Source organism: Rana temporaria, chromosome 8 (genome assembly GCF_905171775.1).
Source record: "Rana temporaria chromosome 8, aRanTem1.1, whole genome shotgun sequence".
NCBI classification, from domain to species: domain Eukaryota; kingdom Metazoa; phylum Chordata; class Amphibia; order Anura; family Ranidae; genus Rana; species Rana temporaria.
This window is the reverse complement of record NC_053496.1, coordinates 85,520,862-85,534,989: the sequence shown is the minus strand read 5'-3', so window position 1 is coordinate 85,534,989 and position 14,128 is coordinate 85,520,862. Positions and strand designations below refer to the sequence as shown.

The following is a 14,128-nucleotide window of genomic DNA, read 5'->3' as shown; positions in this document are numbered from 1 at the left end:
CAACGTGTTCAATATATATTTTTCATGTATAATAACTTGAATTATTTGTTTTTTCTGTGTTGTTGTTTTTTGTTTTTGTCAAAATCTATATCAACTAATGTATTGTTTTTTTTTTTAATCTTTAGTGGTTCCATATCCACTTCCATACCAGGCACTTACGCACCTTCCCGCCCCAGCCAATTTTCAGCTTTCACCACTGTCGCACTTTGAATGACAATTGCGCGGTCGTGCGACGTGGCTCCCAAACAAAATTGGCGTCCTTTTTTTCCCCACCAATAGAGCTTTCTTTTGGTGGTATTTGATCACCTCTGCGATTTTTTTTTTTTGCGCAACAACTAAAAAAAGACTGATAATTTTGAAAAAAAATAAGTTTTTATTTTTTTCTGTTAATTTTTTTGTAAATAAGTAAGTTTTCTCTTTCAATTACGGGCACTGATATGGCAGCACTGATGGGCACAGATGAGATGGCACTGATGGACATCGATGAGGTGGTACTGACGGGCACAGATGAGGTGGCACTGATTGGTGGCGCTGGTATGCGGCACTGATGGGCACTCATAGGCGGCACTGATGGGCACACATAGGCGGCACTGATGGGCACACATAGGCAGCACTGATGGGCACACATAGGCGGCACTGATGGGCACACATAGGCGGCACTGGGCACTCATAGGCGGCACAGATGGGCACTCATGGGCGGCACTTATGGGTGGCACTGATGGATACTTATGGGTGGCACAGATGGGCACTGATAGGTGGGCACTGGGCATGGATGGGCACTGTGGGGTGGCACTGATGGACACTGTGGGGTGGCACTGATGGACACTGTGGGGTGGCACTGATGGACACTGTGGGGTGGCAGCACTGATTTACTCATATTGCCAGTCAGTGCCCATTTGTGGGCACTGATTGGCATCTTTTTTTTTTTTAAATGCTTTTTTTTTTTGCAGACTTTTTTTTTTTTTTTGCAGACTTTTTTTTTTTTTTTGCAGACTTTTTTTTTTTTTGGCCCACAGGCTTCCCTGGTGGTCCATGTGGCGATCCGAGGGGGGGCTGCGCTGAAAAAACAATCAGCGCGAACCCCCCTGTCAGGAGAGCCGCCGATCGGCTCTCCTCTACTCGCGTCTGTCAGACGCGAGTGAGGAAGAGCCATCAACGGCTCTTCCTGTTTACATCGTGATCAGCCGTGATTCGACACGGCTGATCACGTGGTAAAGAGTCTCCGTGGGAGACTCTTTACCGAGATCGGAGATGCAGGGTGTCAGACTGACACCCCGCATCACCGATCGCCGCGCTGCGTGCCCCCACGGGCGCGCGCGACATGAAATCCTGCAGGACGTCCATGGACATCCTGTCAGGATTGTGTAACCACTTCCCGGACGTAAATCGGCCATAGGCCGGGCGGGAAGTGGTTAAGCAGTATGAATGTTTAACCTGAAGAAACCATAGCCTAGCAAACATGTTGAGAGAAAATACTGCATTATCATAAGAACATGTTGATACTGTCTTGATGTTTTTATATGCTATTTTAATGTGTTAAAATAAAATATTGTATTTTTTATCAAATGTGTTGGCACCTTTAAAGTCCTGTTTCAAACCTTTCACATTTATTGTTGTTGTGCCTGGAGTGTCTCAGATATCAGATATGTTTTTCTACGATTGTGTTAAATCCCCACTCTGTGCTCCAGTAGATTATTCACAAATACAAAATCAAAAAAAATAAAATCAAAATATATAAATTAAATATAAGCAACTGCAAATTAAATAAAACCCCTTGAAATACAGTGAAAGTAAAGCTAATCCCATTTGAATACAACACTAAATAAACCATTAGACAGTGTTGCAAAATCAAACATAAATAAACAATAAAACACCACTCCTAATGTCCAAGTGAAAATAAACTGTAAATGAAACAAAGTATCTTTTCTGTGTTCAATATCCACACTCAGTGCTCTTCAAAGACTTGAAAATAAACCCATTCTGTGAACACTTTTATCAGCTCAATGGGAATCACCAAGTACAGCCCCAGCAATTTAAATTGGGCAAAAACAGCTTGATATATCATATAAATCAGCTCCAGTTTTTCTAGCCTTGGCTTTCCTCTCTGCCTTTCACAGAATTCGCTTTGGATGATTATTCACACAGATGCCAAAAATACTTTTCAAGGAACACCTGAAAAAGAAGAAAGGGGAGAACAAAAATAATAAAAAAAACATTAACATACTGTAACATTTTGAAAGTTACTACTGCTGTCTGTAAGATGGCATAGTCAATTTCAGAGGGAAAAGGCAGCAACATGCACCAGTCCTTCTTATATGGCTGGATCTAGAGGGGTGCTGGCATGGGCTGCACAGATTTTAGATGCACCCCCCAAAGCCCCCCACTACTGTTCTCTATCTTGCCAGCTGTGACCCCATCCTCCTTCCTGCCAACGGTAACCCTTGTCTTCCCTCTTGCCAGCAGTAACCCCTGTCCTCTCTCCTGCCAGCGGTGACCCTGTCCTCCCTCTTGCCATTGGTGACCCCTGTCCTCCCTCCTGTCAGTGATGACTCCTGTCCTCTGCCTTGCTGATCACTGTCCTTTGCTCAGTTGACCCCTATCCTTAGTTCTACTGACCTTGCCCTACACCCTGCTGACCACTGTCTAACGCCAGTCTGATGTAGGGGAGCAGTAAAAAAATGTCAGAGGGGCAGAGGATCTGAGGTCAGCAGCGCAGTGGATAGGGTCAGCAGTTTGTAGGGCAGTGTACGGGGGCTATTAGTTTGTAGGAAAGGTTCGATGGTGTCATAAAGGGCAGAGGATGGGAGGTTAGCAGGGGAGTGTACAGAGATAGTTAAGGCTGGGGGTCAATAGGGCAAAGAACAGGGGTCTGCAGGAGGAGGACAGTAATCAGCAGGGCAGAGGACAAGGGGTCAGCAGGGCAGAGTATATGGCCAGATCTAGAGTGTGTTGGGGTTGGCTGCACCACCCAAGATTTTACTTGCACCCCACCAAAGCCTCCAGAAAAGACCCCCACCACCCCAGATGCTGTACCCTCCCGCTGAGCTCCATTACCATCCCAGCACAGCACACAGCTCCTTCTCTCCACATTACACATAGCTGAGATCACATTTCCTTACACACCACCATGGATTGCTGAAAAAAAAACAAAAAACGTAACAATATTGAAAACAAAGGAAGTGAATAGGAAAAAAAAGAACCAACCCTTCCACAAACAAAATCCCTAAAAGCAAAAACAATTCCATCTTTACATTTTTTTTTCAACATAAAATAATAATAATAACAAAACAAAAAAAAACGAAAACAAAAGAAAAAGTACCCTTACACAAAAAGCTAGTCCTAAAAAGAGTTGCAGGGTCTTCTCAAATCACAAGGAATGCAGGTGGGCTTACGCTCCACTCTCCCTAACCCCACAAACTGCAATTCACTTCAAAGATTGACTGTATATGCCACAGCACTGTATATAACACACTATATAACAATGGTGTAGCAAGCTGCACACCTTTCTCTCCTTACAATACTGTCCTATCTCTTTGTAAACCACAGATGACAAAGGGCTGCTGAGAAATCTTCCATTTTATTGGGGTGGGGGGCTGGGATTTGGCCTAAAACCATCACTGGCCAGAATCTTGCACCTGACCCCTGATCAAGTGATATGCCTAGAGGCATAGGCGTGCACATGGGGTGTGCCAGGTGTGCCTGGGCACATCCTAATCACTCTGTACATTGCCAATTTCCCCTACTGCCCAGGCTGTCCTCTGTGTTTTGTCCCCCACAGTGCTACTGGTTTCTTTTCTCTCCTCTCCTCTACCTCTGGTTGTTACGGGGATGTTTCAGGATGGAGAGCAGGGGAAGGGACTAGCCCATGGGTGATCAACCTGTAGCCTAGCTGTTGCGGAACTCCAAGTCCAATGAGACATTTTAAGCTGCGGTCAGTTACAAGCATGACTCCCAAAGGCAGAGGCATGATGGGACTTGAAGTTCCGCAACAGCTTGAGGGCCAAGGATTAAGCACCCCTGGGCTAGTCAATATGTCATTTACTGGCCCCTTGCTTTTCTAAATGAACATAGTGAACACACTCTTTGTGTTCATTCATAGCTGAAGCATATTAAACTGTGATTACTATGCTTCAATTTCTGAAAGAACAGTAAGTTGCTCAGCACAGAGCTCCTCCCATTCATTCCCTGTGCAGTGCAGCTGAGTCTGCAAAGAAAGGGGCGTGCATATGAGCTTTGGGGTGCACACCCTAATACAATGGGCTGCGCACACCTATGACCAGAGGTCAGGTGCAAGTATTTGACCAAGCACTCTATGATGTTTAGCTCTGGGATTTCTGACAAATTGCCCAGAAAGTTCAGATTCAATATGAAACACCCGAAAATTTGGGTATGAAGCTGGGTTTGGACCAAACCCTGAGCTCATCTCTAGTTAGTCTTTTTTTTACATCTCTCTCCTTTAACTACTCTGGGGGCCAGATTCTCAAAAGAGTTACGCCGGTGTATCTACAGATACACCAGCGTAATTCGAAAATCCCGCCGGCGTATCATTGTTTTGTATTCTCAAAACAAGATACGCCGGAATTAGGCTAGGATCCGACTGGTGTAAGTCACTTACACCGTCGGATCCTAAATGCAATACTACGCTGGCCGCTAGGTGGCGTTTACGTTCAGTTCTCATTTGACTATGCAAATGATCCTGATACGCCGATTCCCGAACGAATTTGCGTGTCGTCGTTTACGTTGTTTCCGTAAGCGTAAGGTTACCCCTGCTATATGAGGGGTAACCTTACGCCAGTCCGCCGTATGCCATGTTAAGTATGGCGTCGGGTCAGCGTAGTCTTTTTCCGTCTGTTACGTCGTTTTACTAAGTCGTTCGCGAATACGACTTTACGTCAATGACGCTCACGTCGGCGTCATTGACGTTTTCCGTCGTGAACTGGAGCATGCGCACTGGGCTATTTTTCCGCCCGGCGCATGCGCAGTTCGATCGGCGCGGGGGCGTGCTTAATTTGAATACAAGCCGCCCCCTTTGAATTACGCGGCCATACGCCGAGCCATTTACACTACGCCGCCACAAATTACGGAGCAAGTGCTTGGAGAATACGGCACTTGCTCCAGTAAGTTGCGGTGGCGTGGTGTAAATGGCTTACACTACGCCAACGCCGATTCTATGAGAATCTGGCCCAGGGTTCTTTAACGTAAGTGCATTTGCCAATTTTTTAAACCCCCTCCCCCCCCCCATGATATCTATAGTGGCCATCTTTATATACTCCTATACAACTAAGTGCATCCATGTATTGAATATCATTATTATTATAAGTGTGTGCAAAGCTTGCTTTTATTGCAATGCTATAAGCGAATACAAAAATAGGATATTGTCCCTATCCCATCCACTGATTTACCAATCTACATACATGACACAGTGAAAGGGTTAATAAAAGCCCAAAAAATGTAATGGTACACTAGTAAAGCTTCTGGCTATGCTGAGATTACACAAAATACACTGTCTAGAGGAAAACCTGCTCTACTGAAGACAACAGTCAAGGGATCTATTTTTAAACCAGCCCAATCCTCGGTCATGAGCATTTCTGTAGCAGCAAGTATTTGATTGATAATCCCAGCGAGGGGGTGATGCAGCAAGTGAGAAGGACACCTGACTGCTGGACGAGAGACTGGCCAGTGGAGGATGCTGCTGCTGCATCTCCTGCATCCAGCTAGGGATGGAGTCCACCTGCCGGAGCTGTCCAGGTGCTGAACACAGCAATCTTTCTCGGAGCTGCTGGATTCCTATGGCTTTATGCGATCAATGGGAAATGAGATAACTTGGATGTTTGATCTGGATCATGTACTAATACCCGTGTTTATTTGGGAATCAGTTACTAATGCTTTAATCTAATTGTTACCCATGCAATAATTGATTAAAGGAGGCTGCTGATGACTTATTCACTGCAGTCAATACCCCAAATATACTGTTAAGAGCTTTAACTGGCCGGAGGATTTGCATTTAGAGATGACTATGCGTTGTTATAGGGCAGGCTGGTTTTGCTATCCTCACTGACTGTACCAGGAGCTCTGGAAAACTCATGGAAAACCTCTCCTTTTACAATGTCACCAGCCACGTGTTAAACGGAGATCTAGATGTGGCCAGCACGGACTTGAGCCTCCGAGCCCTGACGGGCTTGCTGTTGTCCTTACTCATCTTGTCCACCCTCCTGGGGAACATGCTGGTTTGCCTGGCTGTCATCAAGTTCAGACACCTGAGGTCCAAGGTGACCAACTTCTTCGTCATCTCCTTGGCTGTGTCGGATCTCTTTGTGGCTTTGTTGGTGATGCCATGGAAGGCAGTGACTGAAGTGGCAGGGTATTGGCTGTTTGGGGACTTCTGCGACACCTGGATCGCCTTTGACATTATGTGCTCCACAGCTTCAATCCTCAACCTGTGCATCATCAGCCTGGACCGCTACTGGGCTATAGCCAGTCCCTTCAGGTATGAGAGAAAAATGACCCAGAGGGTAGCTTTCATTATGATCGGTGTAGCCTGGACATTATCTATCCTGATCTCCTTTATACCAGTGCAACTTAGCTGGCATAAATCTCAAGAAACAGATATGGAGCATGATGCCACCAACCAGACAGAGAACTGTGACTCAAGCCTTAATCGGACTTATGCCATATCTTCCTCCCTCATAAGCTTCTACATACCTGTGGTAATCATGATCGGGACATATACCAGAATTTATAGGATAGCTCAGACTCAGATCAGAAGGATCTCTTCTTTGGAAAGGGCAGTAGAGCATGCCCAGAGCTGCCACCCAGACTGTCCTCATGAGAACTCTTTGAAGACCTCATTTAGGAAGGAAACCAAAGTCTTAAAGACCTTGTCTATCATTATGGGAGTATTTGTGTTCTGCTGGCTGCCATTCTTTGTTCTGAATTGCATGGTCCCCTTTTGTCACATTGATCCCCCCGGTGACAGTGACCCAGAGCCTCCATGTGTCAGTGAGACCACTTTTAGTATCTTTGTCTGGTTTGGTTGGGCAAACTCCTCTTTAAATCCTGTCATCTATGCATTTAATGCAGATTTTAGAAAAGCATTCACCACCATATTGGGATGTAATAGGTTCTGTTCCAACACAAATGTGGAAGCTATCAACTTCAGCAATGAGCTGGTGTCTTATCATCATGACACCACCTTCCAGAAGGATATACCAGTAACTTTCAACAGCACTCAGCTTCCCAATGTTGTCACTCAGGATCAGGAGGACTTAAAGGAACATTGCTTTGACCAAGTGTCTATTATATCCAATTCACACAGAAGTCGGAGCCAAAAGAACTTATTATTGCCTGCCAGTGTGCAGTTTGAATGTGAGGCTGAGATATCTCTGGAGACAATCACCCCATTCACCTCTACAGGACCCCTAGAATGCCACCAGGCACCAGCATACAGTAACCAATGAAGAAAGACAATATTCTACAAAACTATATTAAGCCTGTAAACCTAACTGTAGGTAACCAAGCATTTACACTCTGTAAATTGCTGCCAATAAGTAGATTTCCTAATTGAACATATTTCCCAGTGGTATTCTATCAGGTCAATATTTTAATCTATTATACAGTAGACATGCTATAGACAAGATTCAGGGTGCTTTTGTGTAATGGAATAGCGCAAATGCTTACATCCAATTTGTGCAGGTCATATTTTAGGCTGTCTGCAACAATATACATCTCAGGGACTCAGTAATGTCATAGTATCTTGCTTATTGTGGTCAATATTTTATAGTTTAAGGGATTACTATTATAAAAAAAATATTGTATTCTTGTAATTGTATGTGGTTAATTCGTGTAATGAAATTATTTAGTAAACGAATGCCTATGTTCATTTCGTTAGAACACATTTTTCTATTTTTACATGCAGATCAAGCTGTCCATCAAAAGTGTCAGAGACAAAGAATAGGACAAACTTATGCTGGCCATACACTATACGAAAATTCGGCTGATATTCGGTCGTTAAGAAAGATCTTTCGTTTTTCGAACAGTTAATGGGCACAAAATCGTTAAGCGTTTGGACGTTTTTGAGCCAAAAAAACAAGTTTGGAAATTTTCTGCCGAACGAACGATAAATCGGAAGGTTAATGTGTTTCCCGTCCGAACTTTCTGTACTAGGTATATGTAAAAAAAAAGAACCATTTTTTCTTATATGTCCACTGAATGATTTATCGGTCATTACATGATGGCACTATCGTTTGCGCTCACGAACGAACTTTCGTTTTTCGAAAGTTCGTTCGGACGATTTTTCGTGGAGAGCATAACTCTTGATGGCCAGGTTGGGTGCATTAACATGTGGAGAAAGATATAATTAAAGGCATGTAAAAATAACATTTGTTCATATACACAGTACTCTTATTGTATGTATTAACTGCATTTGGTTATCCGGAAACAACATTTTTTTTTTCGTCAAGAGGTGTTTAGTTGACTAAAGAAAGCAAACCTTTTCTGAGTGGGTGGGATGTATTCAGCATTAGTAATTCAATTTTATCACACAAGTGGAAACTAATAAGACATTTCAGAGGCTTAAATCCTAAGGTCCGAATCTATGGCTATACAAATTACAAACACTGTTGTTTATTAATCCACAGTTTCACAAAAGCATTTTGCTCTAGCACTTGTTAACAAAATCCCATTATCAGCATTACATCAAACGCTGGGGTGCAGCAGTATAGTAAGTAATAGACAGCAGCTGTTGTTTAGTTACATTATATAAAGTGACTAGTAGAGAATTAAATGTTTTTTTTTTTTTTATATTATGTACCTGAAAACTTTAGTATAGCTAACAGCCAATTACAAATAGCATATCTGGTCTTTTATTTTGCTTTTATAAAATAACCTGTAAAATAATTTGTCAAGTTAAGAAACCTTTTAAGAAGACATACAAATATTCTGAGAACTGATAAAGGGAGACTTCTGAAACTGATGCAGATTAAAAGTATAAAGCCTCGTACACACGGCCGGTTTTCCCGATAGGAAAACTGCGAGGAGAGCTTTTGGCCGGGAATCCCAGCCGTGTGTATGCTCCTGATGCCTCGTACACACGACCGAGTAACTCGTCGGGCAAAACACATAATTTTCCTCGTCAAGTTCCTTGTTAGGCTTGTTGAGGAACTCGACAAGCTTGCTTTGCGTACACACAGTCAAGACAAAATCTCCTCGTTCTCAAACGCGGTGACTACAACACATAGGACGGCAGGGGAAGTTCGATTCCACTTGCACAACTCTTGGGGCTGCTTTTGCTAATCTCATGTGTTTGCGTGTTAAGTAAAAGTTTGGTAAGAGACTATTTGCACTTTTCAGTCTGTTACAGCTTTATAAATGTGTTCTCTCCATTACAAATGTTACTTTTACTCCCGTCTCATACTTTATTCTGAGCAAGCAGGGGCTTCTTAGCATACACACGCTCGAGTTTCTCGTCGGAATCCAGCCCGACGCGGAACTCGACGAGCCAATTTGACTCCTGTCGAGGAAAAAGAGAACTTGCTCTCTTTTTGGCTCGACGAGTTCCTCAACAGTTTCCTCGAAGAAAAATGTACACACGACCAGTTTCCTCGGCAAAAAGACTCCCCCACCAAGTTCCTTGATGGATTCTGCCGAGGAAACTGGTCGTGTGTACGAGGTCTCACAGTTTTTCCGAAGGGAAAACTGCCCAAAAAACGCCGGACAGAAAAAAGAGAACCAGCTCTCCTTTTTCCCGTCAGGAAAACCGGCGGACTTTTGCCCGGCGGTTTTTGGCAGTTTTCCTATGGGAAAAACTGCGATGGAGCATACACACGGCCGGGATTCCTGACCAAAGCTCCATCCCAGTTTTCCTGTCGGGAAAACCGGTCGTGTATAGGGGGAAGACTGAACGAGCAGGTTCTCGGCTTTCCCCTCGGGATTTCCGAAGGGAACTTTTCCCAGCGGAAATCACGCACGTGTGTACTAGGCATTAGACATCCATAATGTAGTTCTTAACATCAAAAAGCAACAAAAAAAAATAGCTATTCATGTATCACTGTTATTATTGTGTTGTTTTTTTGTTTGTTTTTTTTTTACTCAAGTCTGCTGTTTGCTGTTACTATTTAAATCTGGAGTTTCTGAAGGTCTCTTCAGATTCAACTTGCAGTTAGGATACCATATTACCTTTCTCTCATTTCCATAAGAGATGTTTTGTAGTCCACAAAGATGGGAGGAAGCAATGCCAACAGATAGCAGTCTAGAAAAAGTGAGCACAGGTAGTTAGCAGTTCACAAGATTTCTAGCTGGATGAAAAGTGTTTTTTTTTTTTTTCACACAGATAAATTAAAATACTCTTGATGGTACATTTAACAGACCAAAATGGAGAAAATAAGAGAAATGCATTGTTAGAGTTTACATACACTTTAACCACTTAAAAGTGATACTAAAGGTTCTTTTTTTTTTTAAATAACAAACATGTTATACTTACCTCCACTGTGCAGCTCGTTTTGCACAGAGTGGCCCCCGACATCCTCTTCTGTGGTCCCTCAGCGGCTCTCGCGGTTGAGTGTATGACTCGCCCCCGCCCTCCGGCACCCGCGTCATTGGATTTGATTGACAGCAGCGGGAGCCAATGGCTGTGCTGCTATCAATCTATCCAATCAAAGCCGAGACTACGTGGAGAAGAGGACGCCAAGGAGACTAACGGGCTCAGGTAAGTAAAACGAGGGGGCTGGGGGGCCGATGATTGCCAGGTGTTTTTTCACCTTAAACACGAACGTTTACAACCCATTTAAGGACCGAGCTTCTTTCTGAGATTCGGTGTTTATATGTTAATAAAACATTTTTTTTGCTAGAAAATTAGTCTAACACCCTGGAGAATAAAATGGCAGTCGTTGCAATACATTTTGTTACACCGTATTTGCGCAGCGGTCTTACAAGCGCACTTTTTTTGGAGAAAATTAACTTTTTTAAATAAAAAAATAAGACAACATGAAAGTTTGCCCAATTTTTATATTGTGAAAGATGATGTTATGCCGAATAAATTGATACCCAACATGTCATGCTTCAAAGTTGCGCCTGCTAGTGGAATGGCGACAAACTTTTACCCTTAAAATCTCTATAGGCGACATTTTTTACACTGTTCTTTTAAAAAAAAATTATTGTGTCACTTTTATTCCTATTACAAGGAATGTAAACATCCCTTGTAATATAAAAAAACACGATAGGACCTCTTAAATATGAGATCTGGGGTCAAAAACACCTCAGATCTTATATTTACACTAAAATGCAATAAAAAAAATGTATACAAATGAAATGTTATTTGGAGGGAAAAAAAATTCCCTTTAAAAGGCCCCTTTCACATTGGGCAGTGGAGGTGCGGTGACGGTATAGCAGCGCTATTTTAAGCGCCGCTATACTGTCGTATTTACCGCGATATTCGGGCGCTAGCCCCGAAAAAGGGTTAATACAGCCCGCAATGCGCCTCTGCAGAGGCGCATTGCGAGCGGTATTACCACGGTTTCCCATTGATTTCAATGGAAAGGCGCGGTTTAGGAGCGGTAAACACCCCGCTCCTATACCGCTCCAAAGATGCGGCTAGCAGGTCTTTTGGAGCGGTCCTGCTAGCGCACCGCTTCAGTGTGAAAGCCTTCGGGCTTTCACAGTGAAGCCTGCAGGGCATGATTTTTTAATGCGGTATAGCAGCGCTATTTTTAGCGCTGTACCGCATGAAAAATGCCTCAATGTGAAAGGGGCCTAAGAGCTGTGGGCGGAAGTGATGTTTTGACATGTTCATCAAGGGAAAATAAATTATTTTGCCAACTGTTATTTAACCACTTCAATACAGGGCACTCTCAACCCCTTCCTGCCCAGTCCAATTTTCAGCTTTCACCGCTGTTGCACGGTCATGCAACACTGTACCCAAATTACATTTGTATCAGTTTTTACCCACAAATAGAGCTTTCTTTTGGTGGCATCTGATCACCACTGGTTTGTTTTGTACACTACAAATAAAAAAAAAAATGAAAACTTTGAAAAAAATATGTTTTTCTTAGTTTCTATTATAAAACTTTGGAAATAAGTAAGTTTTCTCCTTCACTGACGAGAACTGATGAGGCTGCACTGATGGGCACTGATGATGAAGTACTTATATACAGCACTTATGGGCACTGATAAACGGCACTGATAAGCAGGGCTGATGGGCATTGATAGGTGGCACTGATATGCAGCAAAGATGGGCACTCATAGGTGGCACTGATGGGCACTGACAGGTGACACTGGTGGGAACTTTTAGGCGGCACTGATGGGCAATGATAGGCGGTACTGATGGGCACTGATGGGCACCGATGGCCACTGATAGGACAGCAATGATTAGGATGCACTGACAGGCAGCACTGATGGGAACATATTGACATTTATAAGGGGCACTGAATGGCATTGGTTGGTATCCCTGGTGGTCTCTAGTGGTCGTCCCTGGTGGGCTCTAGTTGGCACCCTTGATGGGTCTGCACTTATAATGAATGTGCTGATTATCAGCACAGCCCCCCCCCCCCTCCTGTCAGGAGAGCAGCTCTCCTCTACTTGTGCCTCGTCAGCGCGAGTAGAGGAAAAGCTGATAAACGTCACTTCCTGGTTACCATGTAATCAGCTGTGATTGGACACAGCTGATCACATGGTAAAGAGCCTACGTCATAGGCTTTTTACTAGGATAGGAGATGCAGTGTGTCAGACTGTCCCACCACAGCACCGATCCCTGTGATGCGCGCACCCAGTCAGGATGATACAACCACTTTCCGGCTGTCATTTTGCTATAATATGACAAACGGTTAAATATCAAGTATTGTTTAAATCTGCATCGAATGGTGAAAACAGTATCTACCTGGGCACGGCAGAATATAATTTAATATATTTCCTTTCAGTGCAAAGTATGACATAGTAACATTAATATAGAAACTGACAAACTTGGCAGACAGCTGTAGCAGCATTACACGTTTAGAAAACCAACCGATCGCTTGACCGACAACCATCGAAACAGCGTTCTTTGTTTGAAATCGTCGCCAACATTAACCAATAAAAAAAAAAATCTTTAAATGAGCAATCGATTTCATACGTAGTGTTGATGTTGATGTCTCACGTACAAGTGGGGTCATCCATTATTTCCGCTCATACGCGATAATGTTCAAGAGATGTTTTACTGATGACCTTCATAGCAACAAATAGAAAATCGTTCATTCGCAAACGATACGACACAACTTTTTTTTTTAATCTGTCTTTTTCGTTCACAATATCGATATCGGGTATTACTTGCTGGACATCAACGAGTAGAAAATCGTTCGATGGATTGCAGAATGGAAATTTCCACACGATTTTCGTATAGTGTATTCCTACCACTGGTGTAAACAAATTGCAGTTTGTCCAAGCAAATTTTGTTGGGGATGGATTCCTGTTAATCCAATCCAAAATAAAAATATTCCTTTACAGAAACACCACTCAACCAGATAATTAACCTCAACAGCAGAAGAAAAATGAAATGCATAGACATATAGTTCTTTAACCCCAAAGCATCATGTCAAAGATACTTTCTCTGGGCACTAGGAACGTGCACATGCTTTATACATTAAATGGACATTGATGACTGGAGAAACTATGTATATATACTGTATATAGACTGTCTATACTATAGATGATTTTTTTAAATAAAGGATGCTATTTTAGCAAGATTCTAGTTTATCTTTTTACTACTGAAGCTGTTTTGCATTGAATGCTACAATTGTATCAATCCTTTCACATGGAAATGAACAGTTGGATATGAGCAAAGTGATTGAATATATGGACTGCTGTAAGTTTAAAACTATCTTCATTCAAGAGGATATGAGAAATAAGCATCAGGTATGCTCCTTTACTGTCACTTGATCAAATAATAATTGATATTGCTCAGAAATCCTGACCAGCAAAAATATCGGAAAACACCCCCAGTCTCAACTACTTTTCTTTTATTCCAGGAAGGAACAGTTACAATATACAGTATATTCATTGATATATATCATCTGATCTCTAAAGGATCTCCTTGATCTCCATAAAAGAAGACTTCTGTCATATCCTAGCAAATAAAGATAATGCTAGTAGAGCATGTTCATGC

General features: G+C 42.7%; 1 protein-coding gene across 1 annotated transcript; it reads left to right on the top strand.

Moving 5' to 3' along the window:
* Positions 1–5,572: 5,572 nt before the first annotated feature.
* LOC120947126 (D(1C) dopamine receptor-like) lies at positions 5,573–7,974 on the top strand. The gene has a single exon (XM_040362137.1). The coding sequence runs from the start codon at positions 6,084–6,086 to the stop codon at positions 7,455–7,457; it is 1,374 nt and encodes a 457-aa protein (XP_040218071.1). The 5' UTR covers positions 5,573–6,083; the 3' UTR covers positions 7,458–7,974.
* The last annotated feature ends 6,154 nt before the right edge of the window (positions 7,975–14,128 follow it).

Coding starts and splice junctions, on each gene's coding strand:
- LOC120947126 (XM_040362137.1), top strand. CDS start 6,084: ATGGAAAACCTCTCCTTTTACAATGTCACCAGCCACGTGTTAAACGGA.